At 36.3% G+C, this 15,277-nt stretch overlaps 1 protein-coding gene across 1 annotated transcript in view; it reads left to right on the top strand.

Moving 5' to 3' along the window:
- Positions 1 to 15,277, top strand: part of LOC100370984 (dual E2 ubiquitin-conjugating enzyme/E3 ubiquitin-protein ligase BIRC6-like) — a 57,073-nt gene that overhangs the window by 4,334 nt on the left and 37,462 nt on the right. Inside the window, exons 6-17 of the mRNA XM_085493590.1 lie at positions 940 to 1,022; positions 1,169 to 1,292; positions 2,203 to 2,432; positions 2,559 to 2,611; positions 2,718 to 2,813; positions 3,362 to 4,777; positions 9,109 to 9,334; positions 9,707 to 9,936; positions 10,993 to 11,409; positions 11,821 to 11,992; positions 12,309 to 12,479; positions 13,480 to 13,605. Coding sequence (XP_085349716.1) covers positions 940 to 1,022; positions 1,169 to 1,292; positions 2,203 to 2,432; positions 2,559 to 2,611; positions 2,718 to 2,813; positions 3,362 to 4,777; positions 9,109 to 9,334; positions 9,707 to 9,936; positions 10,993 to 11,409; positions 11,821 to 11,992; positions 12,309 to 12,479; positions 13,480 to 13,605 — 3,344 coding nt within the window. The remainder of the gene's footprint in view (positions 1 to 939; positions 1,023 to 1,168; positions 1,293 to 2,202; positions 2,433 to 2,558; positions 2,612 to 2,717; positions 2,814 to 3,361; positions 4,778 to 9,108; positions 9,335 to 9,706; positions 9,937 to 10,992; positions 11,410 to 11,820; positions 11,993 to 12,308; positions 12,480 to 13,479; positions 13,606 to 15,277) is intronic.

Raw genomic sequence — 15,277 nt, 5'->3', positions numbered from 1 at the left:
GGTACATCATGTCACAAATATGTATGTGCATTTGTTTCATGATCTCATTAACGATAGCCAAATGGGGCCGCTTTAAGGCCGAAAATGCATTGAAATCGCACATTTTCACCATTCCGGACCCGTATCTCAGTTATGCATGGATGGATTTTGTTCAAATTTGGTACATACATTAAACATAATAGGACCTTGATGCACGTCTTTTTTTTTTCGGATCAAGTTCGAAATGGCCGACTGGCGGCCATTTTGTTAAAGAATTCAGTTCTGGATCCGTATCCAAGACATGTCTGGATTGATCAAGTTCAAACTTCACACACACATGGTGCATCATGTCACAAATAGATATGTGCATTTGTTTCATGATCTGCTTAACAATAGCGGAATGATGGCCATTTTAAGGCCGAAAATGCATCAAAATCACGTATTTTCACAATTCCAGAACCGGATCTCAGTCATGCATGGATGGATTTTGTTCAGATTTAGCACAATGTGTTGTACATATGCAGGTGCATTTCGGTCATGATCTGCTTTGAATGTATATGTCACTCAAATATGAACGGAACGGGGACGTGTCATTGACAATGACTTGTTTTTTTTTAACCTAGTGTGTTTTGTAAATTACAGAAAGGTAGTGTGATTTTGCAAGTTTTGTGTGTGGTTATACTATTAGTTGGTTTCAGATATGTTGCCAATTCACAGGAGATTGATGAAGAATTCCAAATGTAACATTAGTTATTTGTCATATTTTGATTTGTATTCATTCCTTAGAACCAGGAACCATAACTCTTATCTATAACTATTTGTTTTTTTTTACGTAGGGTCGCATAACTAGTGCGAGTAACAGTAGGGTAATGTTGTAATAAATAGTTACACCATGTTAAATAATTGTGTACTTAAATCAGTTATAATTAATTTAATTGTATATTATTATTATTATTGTAGCCTACATCCACTGGTGATGACCGTGCAATGTGTTTTACATGCAGTGTGTGCTTGGTTTGTTGGGAACCAACAGATGAACCATGGTAGGTAACATGACCTAAACTCAGTGAGATATAGTGAAAATTCATATGCTCATCTGTAATTTATAGAAATCTTTATTTTGTGCTGGTACAATGTATGTCATAGAATTGCTGCTTAAATGGTTTTTCTTTAATTCTTAATTCTTCAGGTCTGAGCATGAACGTCATTCGCCTAACTGTCCATTTGTCCGAGGGGAATATACGCAGAATGTGCCAATTTTTGTAACCTTAGCAACAGGGCCAGCACAGTTACATGCAGATGGTTCACAGGAGGTGGGTTACATGCATTATCTATCACTTGTGTCAAGGCAATAATCTCAGCTATTATCTCCATGACTTTTATTTTGTGTGCATTTCAAGTTTTTCTATCTTATATCAGTACATTGTTCTATCTTTCATTGTGTCTTTTTACCTAAAATTCCTTAAAGTTGTATTATCAGTTTATTTGGAGTTTACAATATATGTAGAAGCATGGGCCATCACTTGGAATAGGCAGTTACCGTGTTTGTGTGTTATGCCTGTTGGAACCTTTTTGGAAGACCTAAAATCCTGACACGCAGCGCTGTTTGAAATCGTGCTTTAGAACATGCTCAACACAATGAGCCTATGAAGTTTGCTTGGAAGCACTGCCAATAATGCTATGAAATCTCATGTAAAATGTACAAATTTAGAAAAAAATAAAGGACGTAACAACTTTAAAAAAAGGGTGCTCATCAAACTAATCCCCTGACTTACTTCTTATCAAATTTTGAATAATTACGAAGGTCGCATTAGAGAGACATCAGTTTTGCATGTGCTGAGAATTTGATCACATTCACATCTACATAAATGCTTGGCAATGTTCGGCTAACAATTTCTGACCCAGATATTTTGTGATTATCATAATTGTTGCATTTGGTATACAACACATACTACTTCATATGCAAAATGCTACAAACAAAATATATCTGATAATATACCAATTTTTTCCTACTTTTTCATCCATACATACAAGATTTGATAGAAAGGGGATGTTGTTATATACTCTCTACTATTGCTTTGTGGATGCTTGGAACCCTCTGCTGTTAACATTAGTCCCAGAACTTCCTGAAGGCTGACATACTAGACATTATTGAAACATTTATATATTTATATCCTGCATAAAATAAAACATTTCTCAATATGAACATAAATTACTCAATAGATCACGTGTGTTAGCAGCACTTCCTGTTTGAATCTGATGGCCACATCATCAGTGCATGGCAACGTCTGCATATGGGATGTATCAAGACAGCTCAAGTTGGAGAAAATGTTCAATATTGATCCATTGGAACCATTAATTTTACATAAGCTTACAAAAAAAGTTGGTCCCAATAAACTGTTTGAAGCTTGGGGTGAAATGAAAGATGAAACTGTTGAAATTGTATCGAAAAGGTTGGTCTGTTTTAAATGTTGTGTTTGATTTGACTGAGAATAACGGCTTATGTGATGTTGTTTAACATTGTGATTTTTTTTCTGATTAATGCTATCATTTTAAATGTTGTTTGTAATGTTTACTAGTGTCAAGACAGAAACTGAAAAGAAGACGACTGACAAAGAAGTAACAAAAGAAGGTAAATTTGATGTAGAGAACGTCTATGTATTTTGAATCTTGTTAAATTGTCCCTCACTGCCAGTATAATACAATAATGCATTTAATATCTTTTCCTCTTGTAATAGATGAAGGTGGAGGCTCAATACAAGTTATTGATATAAGTGGAGCTTGGAAAAGTCAGTCAGATTTGGAAAACATCAACAATAACCGTAGTAGTGCAGGTGTGTTTGGCTTTTATTTATAGTGTTCGAAACGTACGTTTTAAGCAGGGTCCTAATTTTGAGCTTTATAACAAATTTAAAATATAAATATCATCGTATGTGACGCTACAAGCAGAAGTATGTTGATGCTGCATTATCCCTATCACTGCCATCATAAGCATTTGTAATATTCCAAAGAATAGTTGCATGTTCTGTCTGTGCATATTAATTTGCATATCATGAACCCCTTTACCCTGCATTTGTGGCCTTCCACAAAATAGTTTTGTGCATATTAATGAGGTAATTTGCATATCAGCAACCTTTTCACTGCTATTGTCACCTTCTGTAATCCTTCACAACCATAGTCCTTATTTCTGTGAAAGATATTAATTCAAATTATTTGATGAAAAGAGGACAGGTTTTGCAACAAAAATTGGCTTGGATAAATCTTTGCAAGGAGTAAAGTGGTATTAAAAGTAATAATCTTAGACATAATCTGACCTCAAGGCAATCTTAGACATAATCTGACCTCAAGGCTTTTTTTTTCTTCTTTTTTTTGATAAATCCAGTGGCAAGTAAAGTAACTCTAACACCACCTTCGGAGGATGTCTTGGTTACATCACTGAGCTTAGTTGGGAAACCAGAGAGAAGCCATCATATATTGAAAGCTGAAACCAAAGAGAAGAAAACAATCAGTCCTGTTTTGCTTGCTGGAACTCTTATATGTAGATTAAACAGTGCTTCGCAATCTCTTAGTGCAAATTCCAATGGCAACCATGCCCCTTTAGACAATGAAACGGATAGAACTAATGCCCCAGATGCTGTCACTACTGCTTTACCCAGTGGATCGCATAGTTATAGTACACCATGCATATTAGTTTATGATATGGCAAATAAAACTGAACCTGTAAAACCTGAGCCTGCCCCCGCCCCCACTGAGAGTAAAGGCTCAACTGTTTTCTCTGGACAGGCGTCCCTTCAAGAATTCTACATGCCACAGATATTAGAAGTTGAGGACCAGCAGATTTACATTGAAGAACCGGTATCTTTTATGGAATCAAACGTCAATTCCACTTCCCCAGGCGAAGACACGGTGGATCATCGCAGTGCTAGCTCAGAGAAAAAAGTTGGCGGTTTAGTGCAGTGTATAGAATTACCCGAGTCTGTGGCTCCTAGTATGTGCGTGTCGCAAATTTTACCGACTGTAGATAGCTCTCATGTTATAGTTGTGGTTGTCCCGACTGACACCATGGACACTATAAAGCAAACAGGGAAAGAGTGCAATGGGGGTACCTCTGGGCAAAATGATTTAAACAAAGATAGTACAGGTATTGTAGAGAGTCCTGATATTGACAGCAATGCTGCTGAGGGCTCCTCGTTACAGGATCTCACAGCTGTGGACTCTGGAGGATTCCTTCTCTTGTATAAATTAAACTATACTTTTGGTACTATTACCTTAGATGAACAACCAGCTGTGCAACTTAAAATTAGCTCCTTGAAAAAGATGATCACAAGCGTGATTGTTTTGCCACCAGAGGCTTGTGATACTGCAGGTGATGATGATATCATCACTCCGGAAGAGAAATCGGCTTCCCTTGAAAAGGGTAAGGCTAGTGAAAATGGCAGTACTGTGAGAAGTCCTTGTCTGGGTCAGCTGGCAGCAACGACTTGGGAAGGTGGTATAGCTATTCTGGATATCGGTACATTTACAACGCTGGCTGAGATTCCTGCATGTTCTGATTGCAGCAGTGGTAAAGTAGTTAGAAGTAACAAAGGAGAACAGTTTGTTGCATTGACTTACTGCCATGGTATGGAGAGGATGTGTGCATGTCGGGCCAATGGGGAACTTTGTTTTTTTCAAGTGTGTGCCAGAGCACAAGATTTGGATGTTGATGAAGTTGGAATGATTGAAACGGTAGATGACCAGAAATCAATGGATGATCTTAAATTTGGTGATGTGTTGAGAAAAAGTAAAGAATCCGCAGGTGAGTGTTTTTCATATACTCTCCCAGTGCTCTCTCCAGGATTATCAGTAGTTTGTTCTGTTCAGCTTAAAGGTTATTCAATTTAAGTTTTAATGAAAATCTTTTGTTTATATTTTTTTAAAAACATAATCCAACTTTAGGGAAGAGTAGGAAATCAAACTCGCGGTCATTACCGCGGTGGTGGTGGGTGCTCGCCGGTCGACCGCATTTTATGCAAATTTATGCATAGATTCCATGACCCCGGTTTACCGCGGTCGTGTGCGGTAGGCTCGCATGGCAATTTACACCCTATTGTTAAGACTATGAATGGACACAATAGACTGGGAAACTAAAGGTTACTTGCCGCCAAGTTCAAATAATAAAAATCGAGTGGTACCAGAAAATTGTAAAAATAGTCTCTATTAGTTCGCAGAAGAACACTATTTTATTTTCACGAGTCTTGGTATAACATCGCAAAGCAACCCAGAATAATGTAGACCCCACATAATGTAAAATATTATCACATTATTTTGAATTTACATCATGTATAGTCTCAGGATTTATTTTAAAAGATTAATGTTTCGCGTATACCAATATAATCGGACGAAGTATAAATTCCAAGTGTAAAACACTCGATGAGAGGCCGCAGTTTACGTTACCTCTAAACCATGCACTAAGTAGGAAAAGCAAGCCGAAGTCGGAGAGAGTGTCACACACTTGGTGCTACAATATATACTACAACAACTAGGTGATCAGCGAAAAAAATAGCGCACTTCTTGGCGAAACTGACTAATCTAATAAACATTGGCTCAAGTTTAACCCCAAGTCACACGCTGAACAAGTGGGTTGTTACATTGGTGACCATTCGCGCTCCGCGCATTGACCTTTTTAGCTCCGCTGTCGACTTTGTCGAGCGGAGCTTATCATATGAGTGATTGTCGGTCGTCGTCGTCGTCCGTGTCAATGTTTTACTTTTTCGACTTCTTCTTGAAAACTACAAGCCTGAATGCTTTGATACTTGGTGTATATGTACCTTGCGTAGACTTCTCTTAGATTTGTTCATTTCATGTTGATATCTTCAATTCTCTAATTTTGGTGAATATTTTTGTCATTTTTGGTAAAAACTGATATTTTCGACTTCTTGTTAAAAACCGCAAGTGCAATTGCTTTGATATTACATATATAGGTACTACATGTGGACCTCTCTCATATTTATTCATTTTGTAATGATATCTTTAATTCTCTAATTTTGGTGAATATTTTTGTCATTTTTGGTAAAAAGTGATATTTTCGATTTCTTGTTAAAAACCACAAGTCCGATTGCTTTGATATTACATATATAGGTACTACATGTGGACCTCTCTCAGATTTGTTCATTTTGTGATGATGTCTTCAATTCTCTAATTTTAGTGAATATTTTTGTAATTTTTGGTAAAAAGTGATATTTTCGACTTCTTGTTAAAAACCAATAGTTCAATTGCTTTGATATTACATATTTAGATACTACATGTAGACCTTTCTCAGATTTGTTCATTTCGTGATGGTATCTTCGATTCTATAATTTTGGTGAATATTTTTGTCATTTTTGGTAAAAAGTGATATTTTCGACTTCTTGTAAAAAACCAATAGTCTGATTGCTTCGATATTACATATATAGGTACTACATGTGGACCTCTCTCAGATTTGTTCATTTTGTGAAGGTATCTTCAATTCTCTAATTTTGGTGAATATTTTGGTCATTTTTGGTAGAAAGTGATATTTTCGACTTCTTGTTAAAAACTGTAAGTCCGATTGCTTTGATACTATACATATTGTTCATTTTCTAATGATGTCTTCAGTTCTTTAATTGAAATGTGAATTGCTAACAGCGGAGCTATCTCAGCCGATAGGCTGCTTGTTATTATACACATCCCATTACGCAAATTTTTACTGGCTCTGCGTTGCCTACGTAAAAATTGTTACCGTTCTGGTTGTGAATATTTCACCATTGCCGACGTGATAATGCGTTGGCTTCGTAATAATTACGCAAACTTGTTTTTCATTGTTTACGTGCTGGCTGTGAATATTTCAACTTTGCCGACTTGATAATGCGTTGGCTTCGTAATAATTGCGCAAACTTGTTTTCCATTGTTTACGTACTGGCTGTGAATATTTCAACTTTGCCGACTTGATAATGCGTTGGCTTCGTAATAATTGCGCAAACTTGTTTTTCATTGTTTACGTACTGGCTGTGAATATTTCAACTTTGCCGACTTGATAATGCGTTGCCTTTGCAATAATTACGCAAACTTATTTTTTATACCCCTGTCGACACCTCGAGTCAGGCTGCTATCACCCTTTCTATTTCAGTAATTGACGGTCTGTAGGTGTTAAGTTGTCACCTCCAACTGATTGAGCGGGCAATTAAATACGCGATAATACCAGACTTAGTTTTTCTACTTTAAAACTGACGGCAAAACACAATACAATCGTCCGTGGCCATCGAACTACGCGACTTAGTCGAAACCGCGACTTACTGCTTCAGAGACGGGGCCACTGAATAACTGTTGTTGATAATGATATTGTAAACAAACGCGCACACACAAAACATTAAAGCCAGAAAAGTCAAGTCAAGAAACAACATTTCAAATAATAATAATTATGGTTTGACATCTACATGTATATCATTTTTAAATAAACTAAATTTCATGTAAATAAAATCCATGCGTTACAATTTACTGTAATTTCAAACTCGGGGCAGCGTACTTTGAACGCAGACTATTTGATCGCTTACATTTCGAGTGAAAAAAAACAAAACAACGTCAGGTGCTTTTGAACTACGTGAGGTTGGCACAGTAACGGGCATTGACCTCAGCGGTTCACACGCAATGAAATTCTAATCGAGCCAGCTAGCGTTATCATACGGTATCATAAACTTAATTATTATTCATTCAAAATGCCTTTCACACTCACGAGTACCATGGAACACGAACATGTAACAGAAAAATAACGTCTTTTGTTTAAAAAAGATTCTGTCAACCAAGAATACATGCGCAAGGCAAGATTTATGAAATGAAACAGAAACTAATCATGTCATTGTCATTGCAATGCAGACAGCCTGACCTGTTTTGATTAGTTCGCCCGTTTCTCGTTTGCTGGCCATTTTTTCTGGAGTATGACACAAATGGTGAACATGATACTGCCAAATCAATCAAGAACCAGGATACGGCTTGGATACGCTGAAACTTTGTAAATCGTCCTCTTTTCAATTGTAAACTTTATTCCAGTGTAATAAAGGTATACCTACATGTACCATGAAAAATTGTATCGCATCACTTTGGAAATTGACGCTAAATACATGTACTAAATACTAAACAAGCGCACATATCGTATTCATTTACAGCATTGGATTTTAAAACAATGACTCGTGGAATCACAAAGAAACTGTTAAGTACGTATTTCACACATTACCAAGGGTCGCTGTAGAGACCCCTAATTATAAGCAGTCCGCGGCTCTCCCCGGCGTTCTGGGGTACACCGCGGTAATGACCGCGGTGCACCGCCCGTTTGATTTCCTACTCTTCCCTTATGCGGATTATGTAGTTTGCAATTTTTTGAAAACTCAAAGCAATAAAACAGTGTCAGAAATAATATTTAAAAAGAAAAGGGTGCAGACACATTTGAAAACGTATAGCAGTTTCAGTAGTTGCTGTATGCAAATGTATGGGCTATAGAACATGTTTTCAGGTGAGAACTACACATCCAGTTAGAATCCATTCTCACAGATAAAAATAACATTGCTTTTTCCATCCACCCTAAAAAAAAAACAGGTTTTACGTGAATGCTTATCTCTGGCAATTAGATTTGAACTTTTCGTTCTTCAGATATTGCATGAAATAAATAAATAAATAGCAATATGAACATAATAGTTTATTTTTATTTTAACATTGAAATGGATTGAGATTAAACAGTAAATTAGGAAGAATATGCGCACAAAACTACAGAAAAAGTGAAACTGTATTGATCTACATATTGAAAAAACCATATACTACTATATGGATACAGAAAAACAATTCTGGTAGATTAATGTCAGTTTATGCTAATGTGCCATGGTTGAGTACAAATTTCTTCTATTTCTAGCCTGTGCACTTCCTATAAATTCTTATTTTAATGATTCAGTATATAATTAATTTTTGTTTATCTGCACTTATATTGCAGATGAGTTTCTAATACTAGAGCAAATAATTTATTTAAAATTAGTTAATGATGAAAAAATTGTCTAAATAGCTATATTTCTTGTGTCCCAGGTGGAATGGTTTAGAAAACCTAGTATTTGTTGTGTTGTAACAGTTGCACTAACTCGTTTTTACTAGGGAATGATTTGTTCATCAAGCAACCATTGACTCCGGAAAATCTTAGTAGACTGGTTGATTTGACCAAGTTTCAAACCCTAGTGCCAAGATTTACAGCGGCCGTGCCCCCATGCTGGACTGAAGTACAACAAGAACAGCAACAGAGAAGACATCCACAGCATTTACATCGCTTACATCATGGAGATGCCACGCAACATACTAGGACATGGAGGTTACAACCAGATAGGTATTAAATTTCAATAACAATACTGGTGTGCTTCTGTCCATTTGTGCATCTGTCCTTCTGTTCATTGTTTATGATCTGATCTGATCTGATCATCAGAACCAGCCATCCAATGTTGATAAAATTTAATATTACTCATGATCTATCAAATCAGTTTTTGGTACAAAACTTTGCATATTAAATAGCTTAATTTGCATACATTATATTATCTATTGCACCTTACTTTTATTTTCACTCAAGTCCAAGTCAGGAATGATCATTTGTTCCATATGTATTAGTGGAAATGAGGTAGGCCATTAAAGTCATGAAAAAAATTGGTTGAAAAATTTGAGTATTATCTATGTTTTTAACCCAATTTGTGTTTTTATCTCCCAGCCTGAGTTGGAAGGAACACCTGTTTGAAATAGTGCTACCCAAGCCTTGTAGCGTAGGCCATGTAGATGTAAAGTTTACCCTACACAACTTGTGTGATTTCATCCCCAAAGTACAAGTAACTCTCCTAAAGCAGAATTCCTCAAATATTGGGCGTTCAAATCATAATGGTGGAATCAAGGAAGATGGTATGAAAAAGAAAAGCTCTAAAAGTACATCTAAGAACAAAAAAGGTAAGTTGTGTAATAATTTCATTGGATATAAAAACTAATTGCTTGCAATACTTGGGGAGAATGCTGTGTTTGGTATTGGAAAAGTGAATGATATAATCAGATCAGAATATACCCTGTGTTGCAAAGACATAAATGTTATTCTGAGGCTGGGTTTGATTTAGTTTAATCAAATTCATTTAATTCAGTTTAAATTATGCTTTACTGTGCATAAAACAATCCAAATTGTTCAGGTATGCACAAATTTTGTGAAACGAGTGACAATTGGGAGAATTGAGCAGTCTAGTACCATATTTGCCCTATTAGTAGCGCATGACCTAATTAATAGAGATGTCTCATGGCTATAATAGGTCATATTTTTAGCTCCGCTGATGACTTTGGCGAGCGGAGCTTATCATATGAGTGATTGTCCGTCGTCGTTCGTGTCAATTTTTTACTTTTTCGACTTCTTCTTGAAAACTGGGGTAGACCTCACTTAGATTTGTTCATTTCATGATGATATCTTCAATTCTCTAATTTTGGTGAATATTTTTGTTATTTTTGGTAAAAAGTGATATTTTCAACTTCTTGTTAAAAACCGCAAGTCTTATTGCTTTGATATTACATATGGGTACTACATGTGGACCTCTTTCAGATTTGTTCATTTCGTTATGATATCTTCCATTCTCTAATTTTGGTGAATAATTTTGTCATTTTTGGTAAAAAGTGATATTTTCGACTTCTTGTTAAAAACTGCAAGTCCAATTGCTTTGATATTACATTTATAGATACTACATGTGAACCTCTCTCAGATTTGTTCCTTTCATGATGATATCTTCAATTCTGTAATTGATGAATAGTTTTGTAATTTTTGGTGAAAGTGATATTTTTGAATTCTGAAAATGAAATGTGCAATGCTAACAGCGGAGCTAACTCGGCCAACAGGCTGCTCGTTAATAATACAGAATACCATACATGCGCTTCTATTGAAGATACACTTTTAATAAAACAAATATAGTAATGTAATCAAATAAAAAAAAATGTCAGTAAATAAATTATTTAATTTAATTTTTTTCATAGAAAAAATCCCAATGAATATAAGTGAGACAACAGACCAGTCTACGGTTAAACCCTTAGATGACCACTTTGATGTTAATATGGATCAGCTGGGACCTAAAGAGACTAAGGAACAAAATATTGATGTTGTTGGGAATTCTGAAGCTCCCCCAGAGTTCTGCCCAACTGCTGGTCAAAGTAGTGACAATGATAGTGAAATGAAATCTACGTTTTTAGAGAAGCACAAACTAGACGTGATATGTGGTCCTATTGACATCAATTCATCTATGGATATGAGTGGTAGAGGTGGTCTCATTACGATGACGAGTCAGGATCTACTGAAGATGAAAAGTAGATCATTCCTACTTCACATTCAAGCTGTAGAGTCACCCGAGAATGAAGCTAATAGTAGGAAGAAAATGCAGTCAACAACCGGCAAGGGTAAATAATTGTCTACATTTACTTTTTGTTGTTGCATTGGAAACACTGTATACAACTGTCTTCATGGTATTAATGTCATTACTGTGATGGCTGCTCCAATTCTGATTATAGAAAACAGAATATTGACTCCAGAAATGTATTTTCCACCAAATGTACATATACACATGTATATCTGACTCGACTTGGAGTCTCATTTTTGTTCAGAAAACGTGCACAAAATAGAAGTCCTCAAAGTTGCAAAGTGTTTGCATTTACAATGGAATGTTATGATTGCGACATAATTATTAACTCTGTAACATAAAACTAATGCACAGATCTTAAAATAGGGTTCAAGATTAATCACTTGACAGTGAAATAAGGGTGACTAAGTCATTGATTATTTACTTGTATGATTTTCACTCTATACAACAGGAGCCTCAATTACCTGCACTATGAATGCATATGGACAGCCACTGAGTGCCACAGAGAGACTCGTTGCAGGAGCTACCAATAAGGAAATTGACAGCTATCATGGCTGTGACTGGATACAAGAATTGTCTGTCACCATCAGGAGAACTAAGAAAACATCATTGATTAGAGACAGGTATTGAAATGCAATCAAGTAAAATCCTTGTACAACTCCACGACTTGTGGGTTTATCGTGATTGATTACATATTGGGATGTTCAAATGAATTCTCCTCAATGGCAGTGAAAATAAAAACGATCTAGAAATTTGTCGTGTGAAATTTTGACAAGTCTAATTCCATAACTCAGCAAAATATTGTTATCTTTCCTGGGGCTTCTCTAGTTTTTCACAAAACACAGTTGGTAAATCTGTAAACTGTCATGAATATCATTTTATGAGTTTGTTATAATTGTAATAGCCGTACGAATGAACAAAAGTTGTTATATTTTATAGAACACAAAGAGTTAAAATGCTTGAGTACAACGCCTTTCACGAGAGACTGATCCAGGCTGTTTGTGGAGAAGATGATTATTTTGATAGAAGTGTTAGTTTTGAACATTATCAAAGTATGGCGCTAGACATACTGTGTTGGGTAGCAGGTGTGCAAATCAATGAACCAATCATGTAAGTACATTTAGTAGTTTAAAATATTCATGATGGACATACATCACGTATTCTGTGGCTGAAATAGCGCGTCTCCCATGTTCATAATCATATGCATCTATCTGACATTCTGGCATTAGGAATTAAGGGACAACCAGAACTTAGTAAATAAATATATGAATTTCGTGATGCTGTTTCATGCTACTTTGAAAAAAATCATCAGGTTTTTAATTTTGTTTGTTTGTGAAAGAACAAAATTATTCTAGAATTTAATTTAATGTATTGAAGCTCACATTGAAATAAAAGAAAGTAAAAGCCAGTGAATAATTATGCATTTTCAAATGTTAAATTTGGGAATGCTAGTCATGGTAAAATGTTTACAACCTTGTGTTTATTAGTTTTGAATAATGTCTTTACCATTATGTAATTCCTGATTCCCAAATCGATAGTGTTTTCGTGTTTATCGTTTGTGCGCTTGCAATATAGTGTATGCCTGGGAGGTAGGATGGATTCCAAACGTGTAAAGTCACAGAACACTGCTTGTGGGTGTGTTTTCAACTTGCAGTATAAACCTCAAATAGAAGTGCCATTATTTTTAAGTAATTTGTAATTAGCCCCTGAAAATTTACCCACTATTTTGCCTAAACAAGAAATACAACATGCAAATTTTCTTGGGCATAGTGGAGTACTTTCATATTTTTGTCACTCATATTTACTCAGCAAAACACACATGTACCTTGTTTTTTTTCAGTTCATTTTTCCTGCTAAAACAATCTTTGTCAACTGCAAATCTACATTCCACAGTTCTTTTAGCTGTTCCTTTTTGTACCTACCCACCCACAGTCACTCTGTGATCTTGTAAAAACTTTTGAAATATGGCAATGTTGTTTTCTGGGGTTTCCTGTCTGACCTATACTGTCCTACCCTCGCCTATTGTTTGGTAGGTTACGCATGCTCACATCGCCAAAAATTTGAGAATCTGGAATTGTGACGTGATTATTTTTCTTTTCCCTCCCCACAGCATTGGATCAGACAACTTAGTGTTCTGTGTACAAAAGCAACTGTTACCACTTACCAGGGCATGCATCTTAGAAGCTGACAGAAGTGTTGCTCATGAGTTCAGTCAGCTTGTGGCACTCTGTACTGGGTAAGTTAGCAATCATTCGTTATTAGTCTCCGTCCGTCCATGCGTCCGTCGGGAGTCATATCTCAGAATCCCTTGGACCGATTCCATTCATTCTTTGCTTGTGCCTAGTACTATATGTGGGACATATGCACATGCAGTGGTTTAGCGATTCGATTCAAAATGACCGACTGGCAGCCATCTTGCTTTTTGAAAATGTTGTATTTTGGACATGCTTTGTCAGTTTTCATTCAAACTTGGTACATAGATTATACATGTCAGGATACATGTCCATGACGATTTATTTCACAATTGGATAAAGATGGACGACTGGCAGCATCTTGTTTTTTGAAAAATATATCGTATTTTGGACATGCTTTGTCAGTTTTCATTCAAATTTAGTACATAGATCATACATATTAGGATACATGTCTCCGACCGTCCGTGAGTTCCTGAGTCTGTCCATCTGTCCGTCCGTGCGTGTGTCCGTCTGTCCGTGTGTCTGTCCGTCCGTGTGTCTGTCTGTCCGTGCGTCTGTCTGTCCGTGCGTCAGTCTGTCCAGAGTCATATTTCAGAATCCTGTAGACCGATTTTGTTCATTCTTTGCATGTGCCTAGTACCTTATGTGGGACATATGCACATGCAGTGGTTTAGCGATTCGATTCAAAATGGCCGACTGGCAGCCATCTTTTTATTTGAAAATGTTGTATTTTGGACATGCTTTGTCAGTTGTCATTCAAACTTGGTACATAGATTATACATGTTAGGATACATGTCCGTGACGATTTATTTCGCAATTGGATCAAAGATGGTCGACTGGCAGGCATCTTGTTTTTTTTTATGCGGTATCTTGGACGTGCTCTGTCAGTTTTCATTCAAATTTGGCACATACATGTACTTTATACATGTTAGGATGCATGTCCATGAGAATTTGTTTCAAAATCTGGTCAAAGATGGCTGATTGACAGCCATCTGACTTTTTGGCCTTACTACTATATTTCCACAATTTATGTACCATTTTCATTCATATTTGGCACATACATCATACATATCAGTGTGTTTCAGAATCAGATCAAAGATGGCGAATAACGGCGGTTTTTATTTTTGGCCATATTACTACTACATGAAACACGTGTTTTGATGTAAATTAACAATCTGTTGTATACACCACTTGGAACTCAAGTTTCAAAGACGCGCTCCGCTTTAATATGACTAGCACAAAGAGAACTTTCAAAAATTTAACGGGGACTGTGTCATTTTCAATGACTTGTTACATCAGACTCGGGATCGGTAGACCCAAGTTCAAATCCTATCTTAGGCAATTCCATTGGCGACTTTGGTTAAGGTCCACAGGTGCTTGTGTTTGACCCACTCTGGTTGACGCCAGGATAGTGCATCAAATGCTAATTGATAGAGAGATGGCCACACAGCCCTGTCATGTAGTTCCAAACAAGAATATGGCTTCTGTGGCGAAATGTGTCAGCACTAGCATTGGCAATTTGCACATACAAAAAAAAAGTCAGGAGAGACAACAGTGACATTCAATGTCTGGAACTGTTGCCAAGCACAAAAACATTTAAAAAAACATTTCTCGTACATTGATGACACAATGTCATACCACCATGCATATTGACCTTTAACCTGAGTTATAGTAATTAACTGATTTTATTGCGCAACCTGAATCTTTGTATATGTG

This window comes from Saccoglossus kowalevskii, chromosome 2 (assembly GCF_978046115.1).
Source record: "Saccoglossus kowalevskii chromosome 2, keSacKowa6.1, whole genome shotgun sequence".
Taxonomy (NCBI): domain Eukaryota; kingdom Metazoa; phylum Hemichordata; class Enteropneusta; family Harrimaniidae; genus Saccoglossus; species Saccoglossus kowalevskii.
Note: the sequence above shows the minus strand (reverse complement) of the source record. Positions and strands in the feature narration are given on the sequence as shown.